Consider the following 18,869-nt stretch of genomic DNA (forward strand, 5'->3'; position numbering starts at 1 on the left):
CCCAGAGCGGCTGGACTCTGATTTTTGTTCTCACAGACACTACTGAGCGAGCGGATCCTCAGCCCCCTTGCCGCTGATGGCTGGATCACAGTAGTCATCGGGATCTAAAACTGACAGAGGAGTCTTTTCTCTCTCATGTTAGAGCCCATCTCTGACTGATCCTTCTAACTGCCACGCAGTGACCACACCATGTTGAAAGTGAAAGTCGCTCAGTTGTGTCTGACTCTTTGCGACCCCATGGACTATACAGTCCGTGGAATTCTCCAGGCCAAAACTGGAGTGGGTAGCCTTTTCCTTCTCCAGGAGATCTTCCCAACCCAGGGAGTGAACCCAGGTCTCCCACATTGCAGGTGAATTTCTCTACCTATTGAGCCACAAGGGAAGCCCAAGAACACTGGAGTGGGTTACCTATCCCTTCTCCAGCGGACCTTCCTGACCCAGGAATCGAACTGGGGTCTCCTACATTGCAGGCAGATTCTTTCAGTTCAGTTCAGTCACTCAGTCGTGTTCAACTCTTTGCGACCCCATGAACCGCAGCACACCAGGCCTCCCTGTCCATCACCAACTCCCGGAGTCCACCCAAACCCATGTCCGTCGAGTCAGTGATACCTCTCATCCTCTGTCGTCCCCTTCTCCTCCTGCCTTCAATCTTTCCCAGCATCAGGGTCTTTTCAAATGAATCAGTTCTTCACATTAGGTGGCCAACATATTGGACTTTCATCTTCGGCTTCAGTCCTTCCAATGCATATTCAGGACTAATTATTCCTATCAAGGAAGCCCACACCATGTTGGGAGAACACAAGTAAATTGACTCTGTAGTGACCTCTCTCTCTTTTTTTTTTAATTAAGTTTTCTCAGACTGTACAGTTGTAGCACTTGTTCATGCATCTTCACCAGCAGCTGGAGTGTCTCCAACATTGGTATTTCTGGTGTAAATTCCTTGAGCTCTGTGCTTTGAAAGCAGCTTAGTGAGTCCTTTGCTAAAGAGCTCCTGAAGGGCTGCCCTGACTGGGGAACCACAAAGCTTCAGCAGCTGGGGTGTAAGCGTATAGTTGGGCACTTCTTTACAGAATCTGCCATATGCTGCCTCTCTAAGATTGGCAGTGGTCTCTCCTTAATGGGTTTGCCAAGAGGAGAAATTTGCAGACCTAAAGCAGAGTTTCTGAGAATCATTTCCAAATCGTGGAACTAGGCAAGAGCAACCAGCCCTCTAGCCCCTGAGTCAAAGAATCCAATGGATGTCAGATAGGATCTGCCGTCGTGCCCATGATGACAATGAAACAAGTTACCAACCACACCTTCTCTCATCTGCCCTTTGCTTTTGTCTCCAGCTGTGTTCCCTAGCCTGCCAGTACTAATATTTATCTCTTGATGTTTTCTACTCAGAGGAGCTTTCTCAGAAGTTTTCCTGGTGAAGCAAAGGGTAACTGGGAAGCTCTTTGCTCTGAAGTGCATCAAAAAGTCACCTGCCTTCCGGGACAGCAGTCTGGAGAATGAGATCGCTGTGCTGAAAAAGTGAGTGGGTCTAAGTGTTGGTCAAGGACAACCACGGGATCACAACCTTTCATTCACAAATTACCTTTGAGAGAGACTGAGGCGGGATTTCCACCCCCAAAGGTACTACTCCCTTTGCCCAAGCCGATGAGTCAGTTTGATCCATCAGTTATATTAGCCAGACAGCTGTCTTGGTTGATTTTTTTTTTTTTTTCATCAAATCAACTAGTGATCAACTGAGAGCAGAGCTGGTTTGCACACACAGACCATTTTAGCTCAAAGGACCAAAAACCAATTGAAAGTCAACCCCAGGAAGAATTAATGATTAAGGAAATAGGACAAGATTCAGAAATGAGCCTCAACTTCTTCTAACGGAAATGTAGGTTCAGCGTTCCAACTATCATGACGGAGACAGCACTAAGAAATCATCAAATGTTTACAGCGAGACTCATAAGCCAAACCCCTACGGAACTCCCCAGTAATCCAGAAGTGATTAGGCAACAGGACCACAGAAATGAAGTCAAAAAACCTCTTTATCCTCAGGAACTCATATCTTTGAGAGCAGAGACAGAGGTGCCCATAACAAATGCCAGTCCCTCTGGTTGGGAGCCACACTAGCAAAAGGCAAAGTTTAGAAGAGACAGAGATTCACGTTGCCTGTACGTGTGTCTTCATGAGTATGAATTTCAGGTACATTTCCAAAGACGACAGACCCTGATGGATGAGTAGAATTTTATGGAGGCAGGAAGGGCAGTGCAGAAAGAGAAGTCAGGTCAAATGCAGCATAAATATTAGCACAGGATCATAGAAGGGCAAGGGACATTCGGGGAGAGTTAGAACTGGAAGCCCCTCAACGAACAGTGAGTGCCGTCAAGGGACAGGAGATGAAACAACAGTGAAGGGGAACCTGATAATAAAGGTGTTGGATGCCATGATAAATAATATTTTAGAATGGTTTAGAATACTTACAATGGTTATTCTACTGGCAGAGAAAAGTTATCAAAGGGTTTTAAGGCAAAATTTCCATGATCGGTTTATATTTTAGAGCCATCCCTCTTAAGCATGGTGGTGGATGGATTGGAGGATGCCACCCTAGAGGGCAGAAGACCGACTGCCAAACTCTCTCAATCACTGAGGCAAGGGATGAGGACCAGAGGTGCTGGCAAGATCACGTGGTGGCAGGAAGTCTGAGTCCAAGAGATATTTCAGAGAGAGAGGTGGTTGGGGTTGGCTGGTAGGAGTATAAAAGAAAAAAGCATTAAAAGGACCCTGAGACTGAGCTGTTCTGTGGACAGTCATATCATTCATTGCTTAGGACAGCAAATGAAAAGGATGTGTAGGCTAAGACAAAATAGAAATCAGTTGCAATATATGGAATATAGATATCCACCTACCTCTATACATATTGAATAAATATACCCAGCTATCTCTACACAGAAGTGTCCGGTAAGAGTGTTGGTCTGGGCTCCAGAGAGATTAGGGTAGAGAGAGACTATAGGCTCATTGGTCCTTCTTATCATTACATTGTATCACCAGTCCCTAACAGCATAGATATTCAATACATATTTGTTCAGTGAGTAAATCATCGATAAATTACTGTTAGCATCATCAGCTTATAAATGTAGATGAATCCATCACGTAGTCACTGCATGGGGTCTGTATTTTTTTTTTAATATCTTCAAGATGCTAGCTACTCTTGATTATGTGTTTACTATTCCCCAAGCACTGTACTAAGCATTTTACATGTCTTATCGCTTTTCATCCTGATATAATTCTGTGGAAGAGATATACTTTATAGACAAGGAAAGCAAGGTTTGAAAGTTTTTAGCAAACCAGCCAAGATTAGCCAAGTAGCAAATGGACCTGAACTCAGGTCCAATTGTCTCCAAGTTGAAGTTAATCCTTGTACTGCACAGCCCTGGGTAAAACTACCTCTTCCCCTGGGTAGAGATTTTCCTCGTGGATGGGCATGCATAGAATTGCTGCTTGCAAACCAGCCCCTCAGCTAATACGATTATTATGCTTGACTCAGCCTCTGAGTAATCCCAGACAAAGGTAGTCTGGGGCAGGGTTTCTTGGCCTAGGTGCTACTGACATTTTAGACCAGTTAGTTCTTTGTTGTGTTGAGGGCTCTCCTAAGCATTGCAGGGTGCTTAGCAACATTCCTGTCTCTACCTACTGAATGCCAGGAACACATCCCCCATCCCCAATTGTGACAAACAAAAATGTCAGTAGATATTGTCAAAGATCCCCTGAGGGACAAAAGAGCCCCCGCTTGAGAATCACTGTTCTAAGGCGTCCCACAGAACTGACCCTCAAAATGAGCATCTGTCTTATTCACAATATCCTGGAACAATCATCTTGCAATGCTTCCTCCTAGGTTATCCATGAGGAGGCTTAGCTAACCTACATCCCAGCTGTTGAGGGATCACACGTTATGGGATGTTTCTGAAGGAGACCTGGAGCCCCATTTTGTAGAATAAACTGATGATCAAAGATCCCTCAGCTTCCCTCAGTTCTTTTAGCTTTCTCTCTAGGTAAAGTTTAGAGATTCCTGGAGTAACAGTGAGGAGTTTGTTCCTTGAAGTCAGGAGGATCAGTTACCCTCCTGATCAGTTATCAATTCGTTCAAAAGTACGAATTGAACACCGTGCTGGGAATCTTTTCTCTGGAATTTCTCTGTGACTGCCTACTTATCAGGAAGGCTTCACGAGGACCCTGTCTTCCTAAACATTGTCATCAAAAGTCTCTGAAAGAAATCGAAGTCCACCTAGGCTAGATCTGCATGCTCTGTCTGGACCACGTGAACCATAGCCCACTCGCGGTGACCCTTTCTCTTCCTCAGGATCAAGCACGAGAACATTGTGACCTTGGAGGACATCTACGAGAGCGCCACCCACTACTACCTGGTCATGCAGCTGTAAGTGCCTGGTGACCTCTTCCTACACACTCGTCTGGTGGGGCCGTAGAGGCCTAGAAGAGGTTTGCCGGTGGTAAGGGAAGGACAGCGATTAAAAGACAAATCAAGAATTAGTTCAAGAGGCTCTGACGTGCCAAGGGTTCTTCCTGGCTGTGGACATGTTCTGCGTGAACCGAGGGGTAACACTAGGGCTGATAACTGAGTTGGTATACACCAGTGTAGCCTGACCACTTGTTGAAATGTCAGTCTGTAAATGGCTATAGCTCTAACTTGTCCATCCTTCCCCGCTTCCCTGTGCCCCTCAGACTTTCTGGACCGCCTCACAACCCTGCAATTGAAAGGGTGGTGCCCAGCATAGCAGGAGGCCTCCAGAACCTCCCTCTGGCACCGTGGCTTGAGTCCATTTTGACCCATCAGTCCACGTTCTCTAAAGAAAGTGAAGTGAAAGTGGTAGTGGCTCCATTGTATCTAACTCTTTGCGACAGGCTCCTCTGTCCATGGGATTCCCCAGGCAAGGATACTGGAGTGGGTAACCTTTCCCTTCTCCAGGGGAATCTTCCCAATGCAGGGATCAAGCCCGAGTCTCCTGCATTGCAGAATAATTCTTTACTATCTGAGCCACCAGGGAAGCCCCCATTTTCTCTAAACTTGGTATTAAATATTTTAGCATCACTCCAGGGTAATGTTACCATGAAAGTCGAAGCCATAGGTAGATAGATAGCAATTCAATAGAAAGAATGACTTTCTCAAAAGAGATCCACCCAGTGTTAAAAATAAGCTGAGACTGTGCATGTATCTGTGTGTCGGATAGAAATGGTGCCACATTACAAAGGTGTCCATGTGATGGTAACATCCAGATAAGAGCTATGCCTGAGAGTGACTGATGTAGGGCTGGTCAGTGCCCCTGAGGGCTCATCCTTAGGCTCAGAGATGCTTCTGTATATAAGGTACACACACTCTCACACACACACTCACACACTCACTCACACACACACTCACACACACACTCACACACACACACACTCACACACACACTCACACACACACTCACACACACACTCACACACACACTCTCACACACTCACACACATATGCTAATCCTGCAATCTCAGCAAAGGTGGACGTAGTCTTTTTGACTGATGGACTGATTCCCTGGGAATTTTATTGAGTCTGCTCAAGCTATTAACTCTTGGATTCACGTGAGACCAGTGAATAGTGGTAGCAAGCAGCCAAGGGAGTGAGCTGAGAAGGACCCAGAGCAGCACTAACAAGTGAGCAGGGGTCACATGGCATCTTAATGAGACCGAGTCAACAGAATTAGCGCACAGTCACCCAGGTGGGAGGGTGGGCAGGTTTAGATGTCACCAAAGTACTGTCAAGGGCTCCCTAGGTGGCTCAAGTGCTAAAGCGTCTGTCTGCCAATGCAGGAGACACAGGTTCAATCCCTGGGTCCAGATGATCCCCTGGAGGAGGAAATGACAACCCACTTCAGTATTTTTGCTGGAAAAATCCCATGGACAGAGGAGCCTAGCAGGCTGCAGGGTAAAGAGTCAGACATGATCAAGCTTGCACGGATACACGAAGTACTTTCAAGTCTCCTAGAGCAGGAATTCACAGTCATGTACAAGGAGGATCATTCTCAGGAGCCTCCAGCTCCCACAGCAGAGCCCAGAGTTTCAGGAAGAAACAAAAGGAATAGGATGGGGTGCATTTGATTAGCGACATCTCTGCTCCCTTATCGCTGCATGGTGCTGCTATGTGCGGATATCCACAAGCAACGTCACCTGTAGAAACTGCAGGGAGTCAAGTTCCATCATAATACATAGAAATATTAAGAAAATGACAAAAAATAAAACAATCTGTCTTAGGAGGGAGGGAGCTCTGTGCCACTGATGTGTTCCAGGACTGACAGAAAACGTGGCAAAAGTAGTTTAGAGAACATCCAAAACGTGAGTGTTGGACCTGATCTTAAAGCTCCTGTGAACCTTCAGATAAGGAAAGAAGGCAGCTGTGAAATATGTTCACAGGAAGCAATGATTGGAATATAGTTGATTTACAATGTTGTATTAGTTGAAAATTGACTTCTTGCAAAACCCTAAACAGTGGTATTTTGCATCTTATAAAAGAGTTTCCAGGGAGAGGTCAATGGTTGGCCAAAAGAAATGACTCCCTAGTGATGGCACTCCAGATACTCAAAGGATGTATCCTGAGATTGGAGTAGTTCCCCCTGCACCCCTTGAACGGTGGTGGGTGGAAACCTGCCTACTCCATCAAAGGGCTCTATGTCCCCAGAGCTCCAGAACAAAGGCGTTCACGTCCCTTTGATTTGAAATAAGGGCTGGATTCCTACACTTGCCCCTGTGTCCACAGTGTTTCTGGTGGGGAGCTCTTTGACCGGATTCTGGAACGGGGTGTCTACACAGAGAAGGATGCCAGCCTGGTGATCCAGCAGGTGCTGTCAGCTGTGAAATACCTCCATGAGAACGGCATCGTCCACAGAGACTTAAAGGTGCCGACACGGGGCCCTCCAGGAAACGTGGACTGATTCTCTGGGAAGCTGCATGGATCATGGGCAGTCTAAGCTCTGTACAATGAGAGAGTTGAACCAGATGATCCCTAAGGTCCCTTTCACTCCCAGATTCAAAAACAAATCTTGGGTGACTGAACAATCATTGTTAATTTGCACCTCAGCCTTTTTCTGATTTTCACTATCATCACCCTACTAGGTTACCAAGACAATCCATGCTAGTCCTTAAACACAGCCTTGAATACGGTATTTAATAAATACTTATTGAGAGTCAACATCATACCAGACATGTACCAGAGTTTAGAGAGTTCAGACAAAATAAGGGTTGGTTTCCTCAAAAAACAAAACAATTTTGGGGTAGTTGGGGATGAGAAGAAGGAAGGGTTAGTGCGTCACTAGCTATAAAGCCAAGTAAAGTCAGGGCCAGAAGCAAAGTGCAAGGTGCTGAGTTATGGTGAATGGAGGTCCAGGTAGGGAGAAGATAGGAAAAACGGAGGGAAATAAGTCTGGCTTTAAGTCAGGAGCCCAGGGTGCAGCTTCCTAAGAAATTAGACATGGGGGAAGAGGAAGAAATGCATGTTTCGGGTGATTGTATCCTACATTACATGATATTTCTCTTCCCTCGCAGCCTGAAAACCTCCTGTACCTCACCCCTGAGGAGAATTCCAAGATCATGATCACAGACTTCGGGCTCTCCAAGATGGAGCAGAGTGGGGTCATGTCCACTGCCTGCGGGACCCCAGGCTACGTGGGTGAGCCTGGGGACAGAAGGGAGGTTGACCAGCTGGCTACATTCCTCCACATGGATATTACTCACAGGAAAAGACTGCTGTGAAGGAGACAGCGGTGATCCTAGTAGAGTAGTCATATGTAAGGTTTAGGGCCACCCGATCTATCTGGTCTAAGGTTTGAGTAGCTCAGTTGGTAAAGAATCCACCTGCCATGCAGGAGACCCCAGTTCAATTCCTGGGTCAGGAAGATCCGCTGGAGAAGGGATGGGCTACCCACTCCAGTATTCTTGGGCTTCCCTGGTGGCTCAGCTGGTAAAGAATCCACCTGCAATGTGGGAGACCTAGGTTCGAACCCTGGGTTGGGAAGATCCCCTGAAGAAAGGAATAGCTACCCACTCCAGTATTCTGGCCTGGAGAATTCCATGGACTGTATAGTCCATGGGGTCACAAAGAGTCAGACACAACTGAGCGGCTTTCACTTTCACTTTCAATCTATCTGAAACTCCTCCGCCTGCTCCCAAACCCTACATCTTTAAAGACAGCCTACCCCTGAGCCTTCCCACTGCCCTGTCTATACTTTGACTCTCATTTTTGCAGCAAGGCTTCCTGCTTTTGTTTTTCCACTTAGACCAGGGACAGAAACAAGACCTCAAATCCAGAGATCAGTAGAGTGCAGAGGGGTTGGCTAGTAGCCCCCGTCTCTCCTTTCTCCCAGTCTGGTGGAGACCTCAGCCCCCCGCAACTTCTGGTATCCTGGAGGTACAGTGTTGAGTTTGAATCTGAGGAAATTAAATATGGGCACCCAAATATACACCCAAGGTCATACCCTAGGAAACTGGCAGAAGTGGGGCCTCCTGCTTCATAGCTCTGTAGGCTTCCAGGGGCCCCCAAAAAGTGACAACAGGCAGGGTACCAAGAGAGAGCATTCCTGGGCTCTAGGAAGGAGAAGGCCAAAGCTCAGAGCATCCACATCTGCCCCTTCTCTCTTGGCCACTCATCACCTTGTCAGGGCTGGAAGTGGGAAGTATACCCTGACTCAACAGAGGGAATCTTCTCTCTCCCTGAAGGAGAGGTTGGTTACTTACCAACAGGTTTTGAGCCCACTGGATACAAATCCTTGGTATCTGGGATAAATGCCAAAGGCAGCTCACTACTACCCTAGAGCTGCCAGTCAGAGGAAGACATGGCCCATTCCCTCATGGAGCTCTTGGGCTGATGGGGAAGACTAAGGCCTGCCCTCAGGAGCTAACAGAGACTGATGGGACAGTTCCTACCTGCCCTCTGGAAGTTCCTCAGTTAACGGAACCTCTGTTTTCAGGGAGATCCCAATCTCATGAGAAGAAAAAGTCTTTACCTTGCACATTTCCCTGTCTAAGGATCCCTGCCCTGGGGGTCTCCCATCTGAGTGGAGAGCTACAGACCCTGCCTCCAGAGCACTCAGTCTAAAGGAGGAAACAGAGCCCTGGAGCTCCCCAGTCTGATGGAGGAGTCATGGGCCCTGCCCTGGGACCTCCCAGTGTATCGGAGAAAGATTCAGCCTGCTGGGAGAGACACTGTCCATGTTGGAGGAGAATGCTTAGCCTTAAACATCAACACCGTCCCAGGCGCTACCCTAATCCTCTTCTCTAAGCCTCTCCCTGACCTTTGACGCTCCTCCTTCCCCCTCTGCTCTTGCTCCTGCTCAGCCTGACTCTTCCTTTTGTTTACCGCAGCCCCAGAAGTGCTGGCCCAGAAGCCCTACAGCAAGGCTGTGGACTGCTGGTCCATCGGCGTCATCACTTACATATTGTGAGTAGAAGCTGGCGTCGGCTCAGTTCCTGAGGAATCTCAGAGCCTGCTCACCCTTTCTTCTCTCCTCCCCATCTCAGCACCTCACGCAGCATCCACCTCCAAAGCATGCGCATGGACACGTGCATTTACACACACACACAGTCACGCACACAGCTCCAGAGGATCCCGTCCTGATCGCCGCCCGCTTATACAACCAGAGTTCAGTGTGAGCCCACACACACACACACACACACACAGTCACGCACACAGCTCCAGAGGATCCCATCCTGATCGCCACCCGCTTATACAACCAGAGTTCAGTGTGAGCCCACACACACACACACACACACACAATCATGCACACAGCTCCAGAGGATCCCGTCCTGATCGCCGCCCGCTTATACAACCAGAGTTCAGTGTGAGCCCACACACACACACACACACACACAATCACGCACACAGCTCCAGAGGATCCCGTCCTGATCGCCGCCCGCTTATACAACCAGAGTTCAGTGTGAGCCCACACACACACACACACAGTCATGCACACAGCTCCAGAGGATCCCGTCCTGATCGCCACCCGCTTATACAACCAGAGTTCAGTGTGAGCCCACACACACACACACACACACACACAATCACGCACACAGCTCCAGAGGATCCCGTCCTGATCGCCGCCCACTTATACAACCAGAGTTCAGTGTGAGCCCCCCCCCGACACACACACACACACAATCACGCACACAGCTCCAGAGGATCCCGTCCTGATCGCCGCCCGCTTATACAACCAGAGTTCAGTGTGAGCCCCCCTCCGACACACACACACACACAATCACGCACACAGCTCCAGAGGATCCCGTCCTGATCGCCGCCCGCTTATACAACCAGAGTTCAGTGTGAGCCCACACACACACACACACACACACACACACAGTCATGCACACAGCTCCAGAGGATCCCGTCCTGATCGCCGCCCGCTTATACAACCAGAGTTCAGTGTGAGCCCCCCCCCCACACACACACACAGTCACGCACACAGCTCCAGAGGATCCCGTCCTGATCGCCGCCCGCTTATACAACCAGAGTTCAGTGTGAGCCTCCCCCCGACACACACACACACACAATCACGCACACAGCTCCAGAGGATCCCGTCCTGATCGCCGCCCGCTTATACAACCAGAGTTCAGTGTGAGCCCACACACACACACACAGTCATGCACACAGCTCCAGAGGATCCCGTCCTGATCGCCGCCCGCTTATACAACCAGAGTTCAGTGTGAGCCCCCCCCCCACACACACACACAGTCACGCACACAGCTCCAGAGGATCCCGTCCTGATCGCCACCTGCTTATACAACCAGAGTTCAGTGTGAGCCCACACACACACACACACACAGTCATGCACACAGCTCCAGAGGATCCCGTCCTGATCGCCGCCCACTTATACAACCAGAGTTCAGTGTGAGCCCACACACACACACACACACACACACAAAATCATGCACACAGCTCCAGAGGATCCCGTCCTGATCGCCGCCCACTTATACAACCAGAGTTCAGTGTGAGCCCCCCGCACATACACACACACAATCACGCACACAGCTCCAGAGGATCCCATCCTGATCGCCGCCTGCTTATACAACCAGAGTTCAGTGTGAGCCCACACACACACACACACAGTCATGCACACAGCTCCAGAGGATCCCGTCCTGATCGCCGCCCGCTTATACAACCAGAGTTCAGTGTGAGCCCACCATGCAGCCACAGGGCATTCCCGCTTTCTGCATCCCACCCCCATTTACTGTACATAAACGTACTGAGTCCCACTCTATGAAATGAGCAGTTAAAGAGGGAGGAGACATCCTCAACTTGGAAGCCAAGGGGGCACAATATTCGCGTCTCAGATTTCTCTCCCGGATGAACCAGGTCACGTTCCTCTCCTTACATTCTCAGGCTCTCCTTTCCAAATCTCACCACCCCCTGCCCAGCATCCCTTCTTCCTGATAGCAAACTTTGCTCTTGGAAAATAACCTGAAATTAATCATTTCCTCCTCAGTGTGGATGCATTTCTCTATTTCCTCAATGTATATTGAATAACTGTTCTCTTCAATGAGCTACTCAACAAATTGTCATTGGCTGTCTCCTCTGTGCCAATCAGTGGTTTAGGTTCTAAAGAATGAAGAACCAAACAGCCTAAAAAAATCCCTCAGGAAAGTTACATTCAAGTAGGCATTTCTACCATCCTTCTTAAAGATAGTTTATACGTCATCTAAAGAGTCAGAGTTCCCTGGTGGCTCAAATGGTAAAGAATCTGCCTGCAATGCAGGAGACCTGGGATCTATCCCTGGGTTGGTAAGGTCCCCTGGAGAAGGAAATGGCAACCCACTCCAATATTCTTTCTGGGAGAATCCCATGGACAGAGGTGCCTGGTGGGCTATAGTCCATGGGATTGCAAAGAGTTGGACTTGACTGAGCGACTAACACTTTTCACTTTTCTAGAGTCATGGGGGCTTCCCCAGTGACTCAGTGGTAAAGAATACCCTGCAACGTAGAAGCTGCAGGAGATAAGGGCTCAATCCCTGGGTCAGGAAGATTCCCTGGAGGAGGACATGGCAATCCACTCCAGTATTCCTGGGTGGAGAGTCCCATGAACAGAGGAGCCTGGTGGGCTCCAGTTCATAGAGTTGCAAAGAGTTGGACACAATTGGAGCAAGTTTGTAAGACACACGCAAGAGTCAGGGGAAGGGGGAAAGTGAGGGTTTGGGGGCTATAATGTACCAAGGGCCACCTGTTCTAAACTTTGGTTCCTGAATAAACATCTGATGGAACCTGCATCAGCTGGACATGACTGAAGCTACTTAGCACATGCACGCATCATTCATGAATCAGGGGCAGACCCATGTACTGGTCACACTGCTGATTGGGGACCCTTGTTGCCTGCCCGTGTATGTAGTGGAGGCTGGGCAGAGGGGAGCAGCTGGCACAGGACGGGGTCCTTCAGCAGCATATGCCTTGCTGTTCCACTGCAGGCTGTGTGGGTATCCTCCCTTCTACGAAGAAACTGAGTCTAAGCTGTTTGAGAAGATCAAGGAAGGCTACTATGAGTTTGAATCTCCGTTCTGGGATGACATTTCTGAGTCAGGTAAGACTAGTCCGAGGGAAAGACGAAATAACAGGCTCAAGGCAGAAGCCGCCAAGAGAAGAGAGCTTAACAAAGGATGACAGTCCTGGCTCTTGATGGTCCCGGGGGAATCTGACGGAACAGGCTGCCAAGGAAATTGGAGAAATCTTCATCTGGTTCAAAGGCCAAATAAATGATTCGCATCTAAGGTTCCTGCTTTTGTTTTCCTGGAGGCAGAACCGTGGGATGCCTGGAAAAGCAGGGAGGTACTTCAGACGAGGGGCCAGGAGGGCAGAACAAGCACAGGGGAGTGTTCCAGGCAGGAGGGGCAAAACCAAGCCCGAGTTTTGCCTTTCACCTGTCCAGCCCGAGAGCCTGCAAGGTCTGTGTAAGCGAAGGCCATCAGTATTTGTCCTTGGGTGCATTTAAGTGGGGATCAGAGCTAAGCCAGCATTCACGTGTGTGCCCATGTGCGGTGCTGGTCCCTGACTGGTGCGGGCGGGCACCCGCGTGGCGTCAGGCACATGGGTGCCTCGTGACCAGAGATGTATCTGCAGTGCCGTGTGGGTGACACAGCTGCGTGGAGCCACTCTGGTAGTTTCAGGTGGGTTGTTGCTTGGTGGTTTGGAATCTTTTTCTCTTTCAAGACTCTTAAAATTGCCTCTTTGGAAGATGAGCTAAAGATGCCTTCTGTGCCGCCCACCAGCCTGGAAGTGCCTCTCCATCAGTCATGAGACCTGGTCCTTAGCAGTGTGTCTTTGGTTGCTCCCCACAGCCAAGGATTTTATTTGCCACTTGCTGGAGAAGGACCCGAATGAGCGGTACACTTGCGAGAAGGCCTTGAGGCACCCCTGGTGAGTGAGGTGCGGGTGGGCTCCAGACCCTCACGTTGCTCCCCAGACACCACGCTGACTTTTTCACAACACGTTTTCCTGGAGTCTGCCCTGAGCTGTTTACTGGTATAGCACCCAAAGGGCACAGATCAGATCAAGCCAGAAATATAAACAGCATTTAATGAGGTGGATTCTGATCCAACAGTAGCAGCTGGATCATCAAATCGGGAATCAGATGCAGCCACACAGACAACTTTACTCTCCTTAAGAGAATCATCTTACTCTGGGGTCAAAGCCTGTTCCATGCGAGGTGCTTTGAGAACAATCACAAAGCAACCAATTGGTAAAGCAGGAAAGGGGCTTCCCAGGTGGCGCTAGTGGTAAAGAAACTGCCTGCCAATACAGGAGGTGCAAGAGATGGGGGTTCAATCCCTGGGTCAGGAAGATCCCCTGGAGGAGGGCTTGGCAACCCACGTCAGTTTTCTTGCCTGGAGAGTCCCATGGACAGAAGAACCTGGCAGGTTACAGTCCATAGAGTCTCAAAGAGTCGAACATGACTGAAGTGGCTTAACACACACACACAAAGCAGCTAAAGAAAGTCTTGCAACACTTCCTCTTTTTGTGCTACCCACCTACTGGAAAATTTACAAGCTCCCCAGTTCCTACTACAGCAAGCCGTGGTTTTCCCTAATCTGGCCTGGCCTGTCACCTCCAACTTCATTTGTCAGGGTTCCCAACACACGTTCTCTATTCCAGAAAGGCCTAATGACTGTATTTTCCTCCTACCCTCTTCCATACCAAGCTCTTTCCACATTTCACCTTGGGTCACCCCATGTTCACCACCTCAGGGCCCTGCCTTGGATGTACATCCTTCAGGATCCAGAGCGTGTCTGTCCTCCTCTGAAGCCCTGACTCCTGCAGTTCAGACAGACCTTCCCATCTCTCTCTAACAATTACACACTCACCACGAATTACTCTAGTTCATGGCGTGAAACAACGCTTCCAACCTGCACTGTAAGCCCCCAGTGATCAGGGCCACAGCTGTTACTTCTCTGGGTCCCTTAGTACCTAGAAAGGACTGTTCACACGCCAAGTGTCTGAGGACACTTAGAGTTGGACGGATAAGAGGCTCAAGGGACAGGGAACGGGCAGCCTCTGTGGGGGTGGCCTCATAGAGGACGGGTTCCTAGAGGAGGTGGTTTCTGTGCAAAATTTAGAGTCAAAGGATAGTAACAGCCAAGTGCCCTCTGACATTGGGCCAGGGGTGAGGGATGGGGTATCAGTAAACTTTCATTTCTGTAAAATGCCAGATAGTAAATGTTTTAGGTTTCGCTGGCCATATCATCTCCATGGCAACTACTCAATCCGCCAGTCGCAGCATGGAAGCAGTATAGCCCATAGCTGAATGAATGGGCATGTGTGTGTCACAGTAAGACCTTACTCACAAAAGCAGGCAATGAGCAGGTTTGGTCCACAGGCTATAGGTTGCCCACCCAGCTCGAAAGCAAGTTTCTAAAGTGTAGTAATACTAGTATTAGTTGCTCAGTCATGTTCAACTTTTTGAGACCCCATAGACTGTAGCCCACTAGGGTCCTCTGTCCATGGAATTCTCCAGGCAAGAATACTGGAGTGGGTAGCCATTTCCTTCTCCAGGGGATCTTCTGCCTTGCAGGCAGATTCTTTACCATCTGAGCCACCTAGGAAGCCCTTCGAAACCATAGGCCCCCTATGACTTGTCCAGGGGATTCCAGCCCTTGTCCTGGGGAACTCCAGGCAGCTTTCCCTGGATCTGCATGCCCAGCCCCTGCCCAACCCCTGACGGAGTCCCCATCGCCACCACTAGCCAGGTGTCCCCTCCATCTACAGGATTAATGGAAACACAGCCCTCCACCGGGACATCTACCCATCAGTCAGCCTCCAGATCCAGAAGAACTTCGCCAAGAGCAAGTGGAGGGTGAGTTGTCCTCTCCAGGAGGCGGGCAACCATCTGGGCCTTGGAGGCTGGGCTGGGGCAGCTGGGGCAGAGGGCTTTCCTTGGGGTCTCCCAGCAGACGCTGGAGCTCCCTGGACCCTTCTGTGATGAGAGGTGCGCACGTTGGTTTCAAGAGTCCATGGGGCAGAGGGAAGGCTGGAGGCCCTCTGGGGTGGAGACGGTCAGAGACAGGCCTCGTGTCTCCCCAGCAAGCCTTCAACGCAGCGGCCGTGGTCCACCACATGCGGAAGCTGCGCATGAATTTGCACAGCCCGGGGGTCCGGCCGGAGGCGGAGAACAGGCCGCCCGTCCCCGCAGCCTCTAGACCCACCTCCCCGGAGATCACCGTCACGGAGACGCCCGCCGCCCCAGGCCTGAGCGTGGCGGCCCCCGCGCCCACCCGGCTGCCCTGCCGGCACGGCCCCCAGCCCGCGGCCCCCGGGGGCAGGTCCCTCAACTGCCTGGTCAACGGCTCCCTCCGCATCAGCAGCAGCTTGGTGCCCATGCAGCAGGGGCCCCTGGCAGTCGGGCCCTGCGGCTGCTGCTCCAGCTGCACAAACGTGGGGACCAAAGCAAACGCCTCCTACTGCTCGGAGCCCACGCTCCTCAAAAAGGCCAACAAAAAACAGTACGTATTTCCAGCCCCAGGCTTAGCCCTGCTCAACCTGGGGCTGAAAGAACTCAGGGCAATGGAGCTAAAACAAACAGACCCGGGAGCCTCTCCCACTTGGAAGCAGCTCCGTGGTGTAGAAAAGCTCTGGAAAGGGTTGGGGGGTTGAGGGAGATGCCTCCAGCCCAGTCCCCACCCCTCACCAGCTGTGTGGCCACCAACATGTCCATCTGTGTCTGTTTCTAGTCTGCCCGTCTGTAAAATGGTTTGACGGGATCACACCTGCTCAGTCTGCCCCACAGGAAAAGTGAAAGTTGCCTAGTCATGTGTGACTCTTTGCCACCCTGTGGACGGTAGCCCACTGGGCTCCTCTGTCCATGGGGTTCTCCAGGCCAGAATACTGGAGTGGGTACCCATTCTCTTCTCCAGGGGAATCTTCCCATCCCAGGGATCGAACCCGGGTCTCCTGCATTGCAGGCAGATTCTTTGCCTTCTGAGCCACCAGGGAAGCCCTACAGTGTTGCTGTCAGAGTTTAGTGAGGCATCAGGGACTATAAACGCCTGCAGGAAAGTGGGTACATGAGGGTGGTGGGCATTAGATTCCAGACACTGTGTTATGAGAGGACTAGGGGCTTGGTTATCTCGTCCGTCTTCTCTGTAAAGGCTTGTACTTTCTGCACCTCATGAAGGGAGGTCTGAGTGGCTGCCACAGGCACAGAGGGCTACCCCAGCCCTTCCTCCTTCCGCAAATACTCCACAGCCCGCTGCGACGTTTCCTTTCCAGGAACTTCAAATCGGAAGTCATGGTGCCAGTGAAAGCCGGCGGCAGCTCCCACTGCCGGGTGGGGCAGACTGGAGTCTGTCTCATCATGTGATCCCTGGGGCCCGTGCCTGTCTCACTACAGTTTTCAGGTGAGGGGACTAGAGGAAGGAAGGCTGCAAGCTCAGGGGGAGAGCCCCGCCCCGGAGTCCACAGTGGGGTACGAAGGGTACTAGAGGCGGCAGCACCCCCAGCCCCAACCCTCAACCTCTTTCCTCTGCAGGAGAGCTACTCTTCTCCGCCCTTCCAGACCTGGAGGCTGCCCTGCGGTGGGAGGGAGGGAGAGCGAGCAGACCAAGGCCTGATCGGACGCAGCAGCCAGCGGCCGCCCAGGGCAGAGCCTCCCTGAAGGCCCGGGAGTGAGCCCCCGGAGCGGTGGAGCTTCCGGAAGCTGCGGGCAGGAGCGGCATCCTGGCGGGGCCTGCCTGCTCCGTGCCTCCCACCCCGACACGCCCGCCCCGCCGGGGTGGCTCTGCGCAGGGTGCGTAGACAGCTCGCGCCCAGGTCAGTGTCGTCGTGAAAAGCTTAACGGGCTGGCCCATCTGTGTTGCCATCTCCGAGCAAAGCCATATGGAGCAGCTACCCAGCCTCCCCACTCAGCACACACTCGCTCCTGCCTCTCCTTGACGGAGGGGCCTGCCCATCTGCATGAGTGACAGGCAGCATCGCTCTCCGAGCTCACCTCCCAACTCCCTAACTCCGGGACAGCTCCCAGCCCTCTGCACTTCTGATGGCCTATGCCTCCACCCCCGTCCAAAAGCAGTACCACACCCTCCAAGATGAAACAGAAAGAAACCCACCACTAGGTACTGTAAGCACTGTTTATCCTGGCCGGATGACACACAGACACACACAGACACACACACAGACACACACACACACACTCAATTAAGTGAAAATTGGAAGTCGACTGTTGTCCTTTCAGCCAGTCATTCAAATCCTGCTTCTGCTCCTTTCTTTCCCTGAGAACCAGGCCCATTGTTCTTGTCCCGCCCCTGTTTTCTCATCCTCCGCCCCCTCCAGCTTCCTGCTCTGTGTTGTGCTGAATAAAATGGACATATTTTTCTCTATGAGGCTTCTTTCGGTCCTTCTCTAAGTCAGAAGCAGCTCAGGGGCTTCTGGGCCTTGCAGAGTGGAAGATGCACGGAGAGCTGGAGGCCAGGCAGGACTTCGCAAGGGCAGGAGCTCTGGGGGTGGGCCGGGCACCCAGTGTCGTGAGCTACACACATCGACTCATTTTCCTCTCCAACAGCCCCTTGGAGGTAGGCGCCATTGGAACCCGGACAGCCCGCCCCAGCATCCATCCTAATGCCTGTAACAGATGGACGTGGGTTTGAGGCCCAACTCGGCCCTGCCTGCCACATCTGTGACCCTGGGGGAGTCACTGAGCCTTTGGTGCCTTGGTTTCCTCGCCTATCAAATGGGGACAACAGTGCCACCCATATCATGAGATAATGCACACGCTCCATAAATAATTACTGTATCAGTAACGACCAAGCAATTAATGTAGATAAAACGCTAGCATGGTGCCTGAACCACGGTTAACACACAAATATTCATGCCACTTGCATATCTGCCGACCTGAACACACACACACACATGCATTCGCACACACACATGCACACACACACACCCGTTTACAGCTTCTTTTTAAAATCCCAAGAGACACAAAGTCTAGTCTTAGCTCTCCTCTCAGAGCTGTGTGATTTCAAGCAACTTCCTCCCTGAGTCTGGGTTTCTATTTCTTCATCTACAAATGAGAAACTGGATGGTTGTTCAAAGATGAAAATGGCTCCTCTGGCCTCTCAAGGAAGGAATTCAACCAGTTCCAGAGCAAATGGGCCCCGTCTTCGTAAGTCTGGGTGGTGCGCCAGCTAGACAGAGCAGAGGGGGCCAGCCTATGCTTCGTACAACACCAGGCCTTGGGCTTGAGCAGGGGAGCACCCAGGGACCCCAGACCCGAGACAGAAACAAGTGAGAACGGTTTATGTAACAGGGAGACCGAAAATTTCCCCTCTTTGGATCTCCAGGCTCCTTTCCCAAGACTTTTATTGGACTTTTCCCTTGTGCA

General features: G+C 50.9%; 1 protein-coding gene across 1 annotated transcript in view; it reads left to right on the plus strand.

Annotated features, from left to right (window-relative positions):
• Window positions 1–17,272, plus strand: part of CAMK1G (calcium/calmodulin dependent protein kinase IG) — a 30,863-nt gene extending 13,591 nt beyond the window's left edge. The window contains exons 3-13 of the mRNA XM_055418787.2: window positions 1,387–1,515; window positions 4,340–4,414; window positions 6,785–6,923; window positions 7,570–7,693; window positions 9,385–9,460; window positions 12,472–12,584; window positions 13,339–13,417; window positions 15,263–15,350; window positions 15,578–15,996; window positions 16,763–16,890; window positions 17,022–17,272. Of these exons, the coding sequence (XP_055274762.2) occupies window positions 1,387–1,515; window positions 4,340–4,414; window positions 6,785–6,923; window positions 7,570–7,693; window positions 9,385–9,460; window positions 12,472–12,584; window positions 13,339–13,417; window positions 15,263–15,350; window positions 15,578–15,996; window positions 16,763–16,853 (1,333 nt within the window). The 3' untranslated portion in view covers window positions 16,854–16,890; window positions 17,022–17,272. The remainder of the gene's footprint in view (window positions 1–1,386; window positions 1,516–4,339; window positions 4,415–6,784; window positions 6,924–7,569; window positions 7,694–9,384; window positions 9,461–12,471; window positions 12,585–13,338; window positions 13,418–15,262; window positions 15,351–15,577; window positions 15,997–16,762; window positions 16,891–17,021) is intronic.
• Window positions 17,273–18,869: the final 1,597 nt, after the last annotated feature.

The sequence above is a fragment of the Moschus berezovskii genome, chromosome 17 (genome assembly GCF_049115385.1).
Source record: "Moschus berezovskii isolate FMDL1 chromosome 17, NW_MosBer_1.0, whole genome shotgun sequence".
Classification (NCBI taxonomy): Eukaryota; Metazoa; Chordata; class Mammalia; order Artiodactyla; family Moschidae; genus Moschus; species Moschus berezovskii.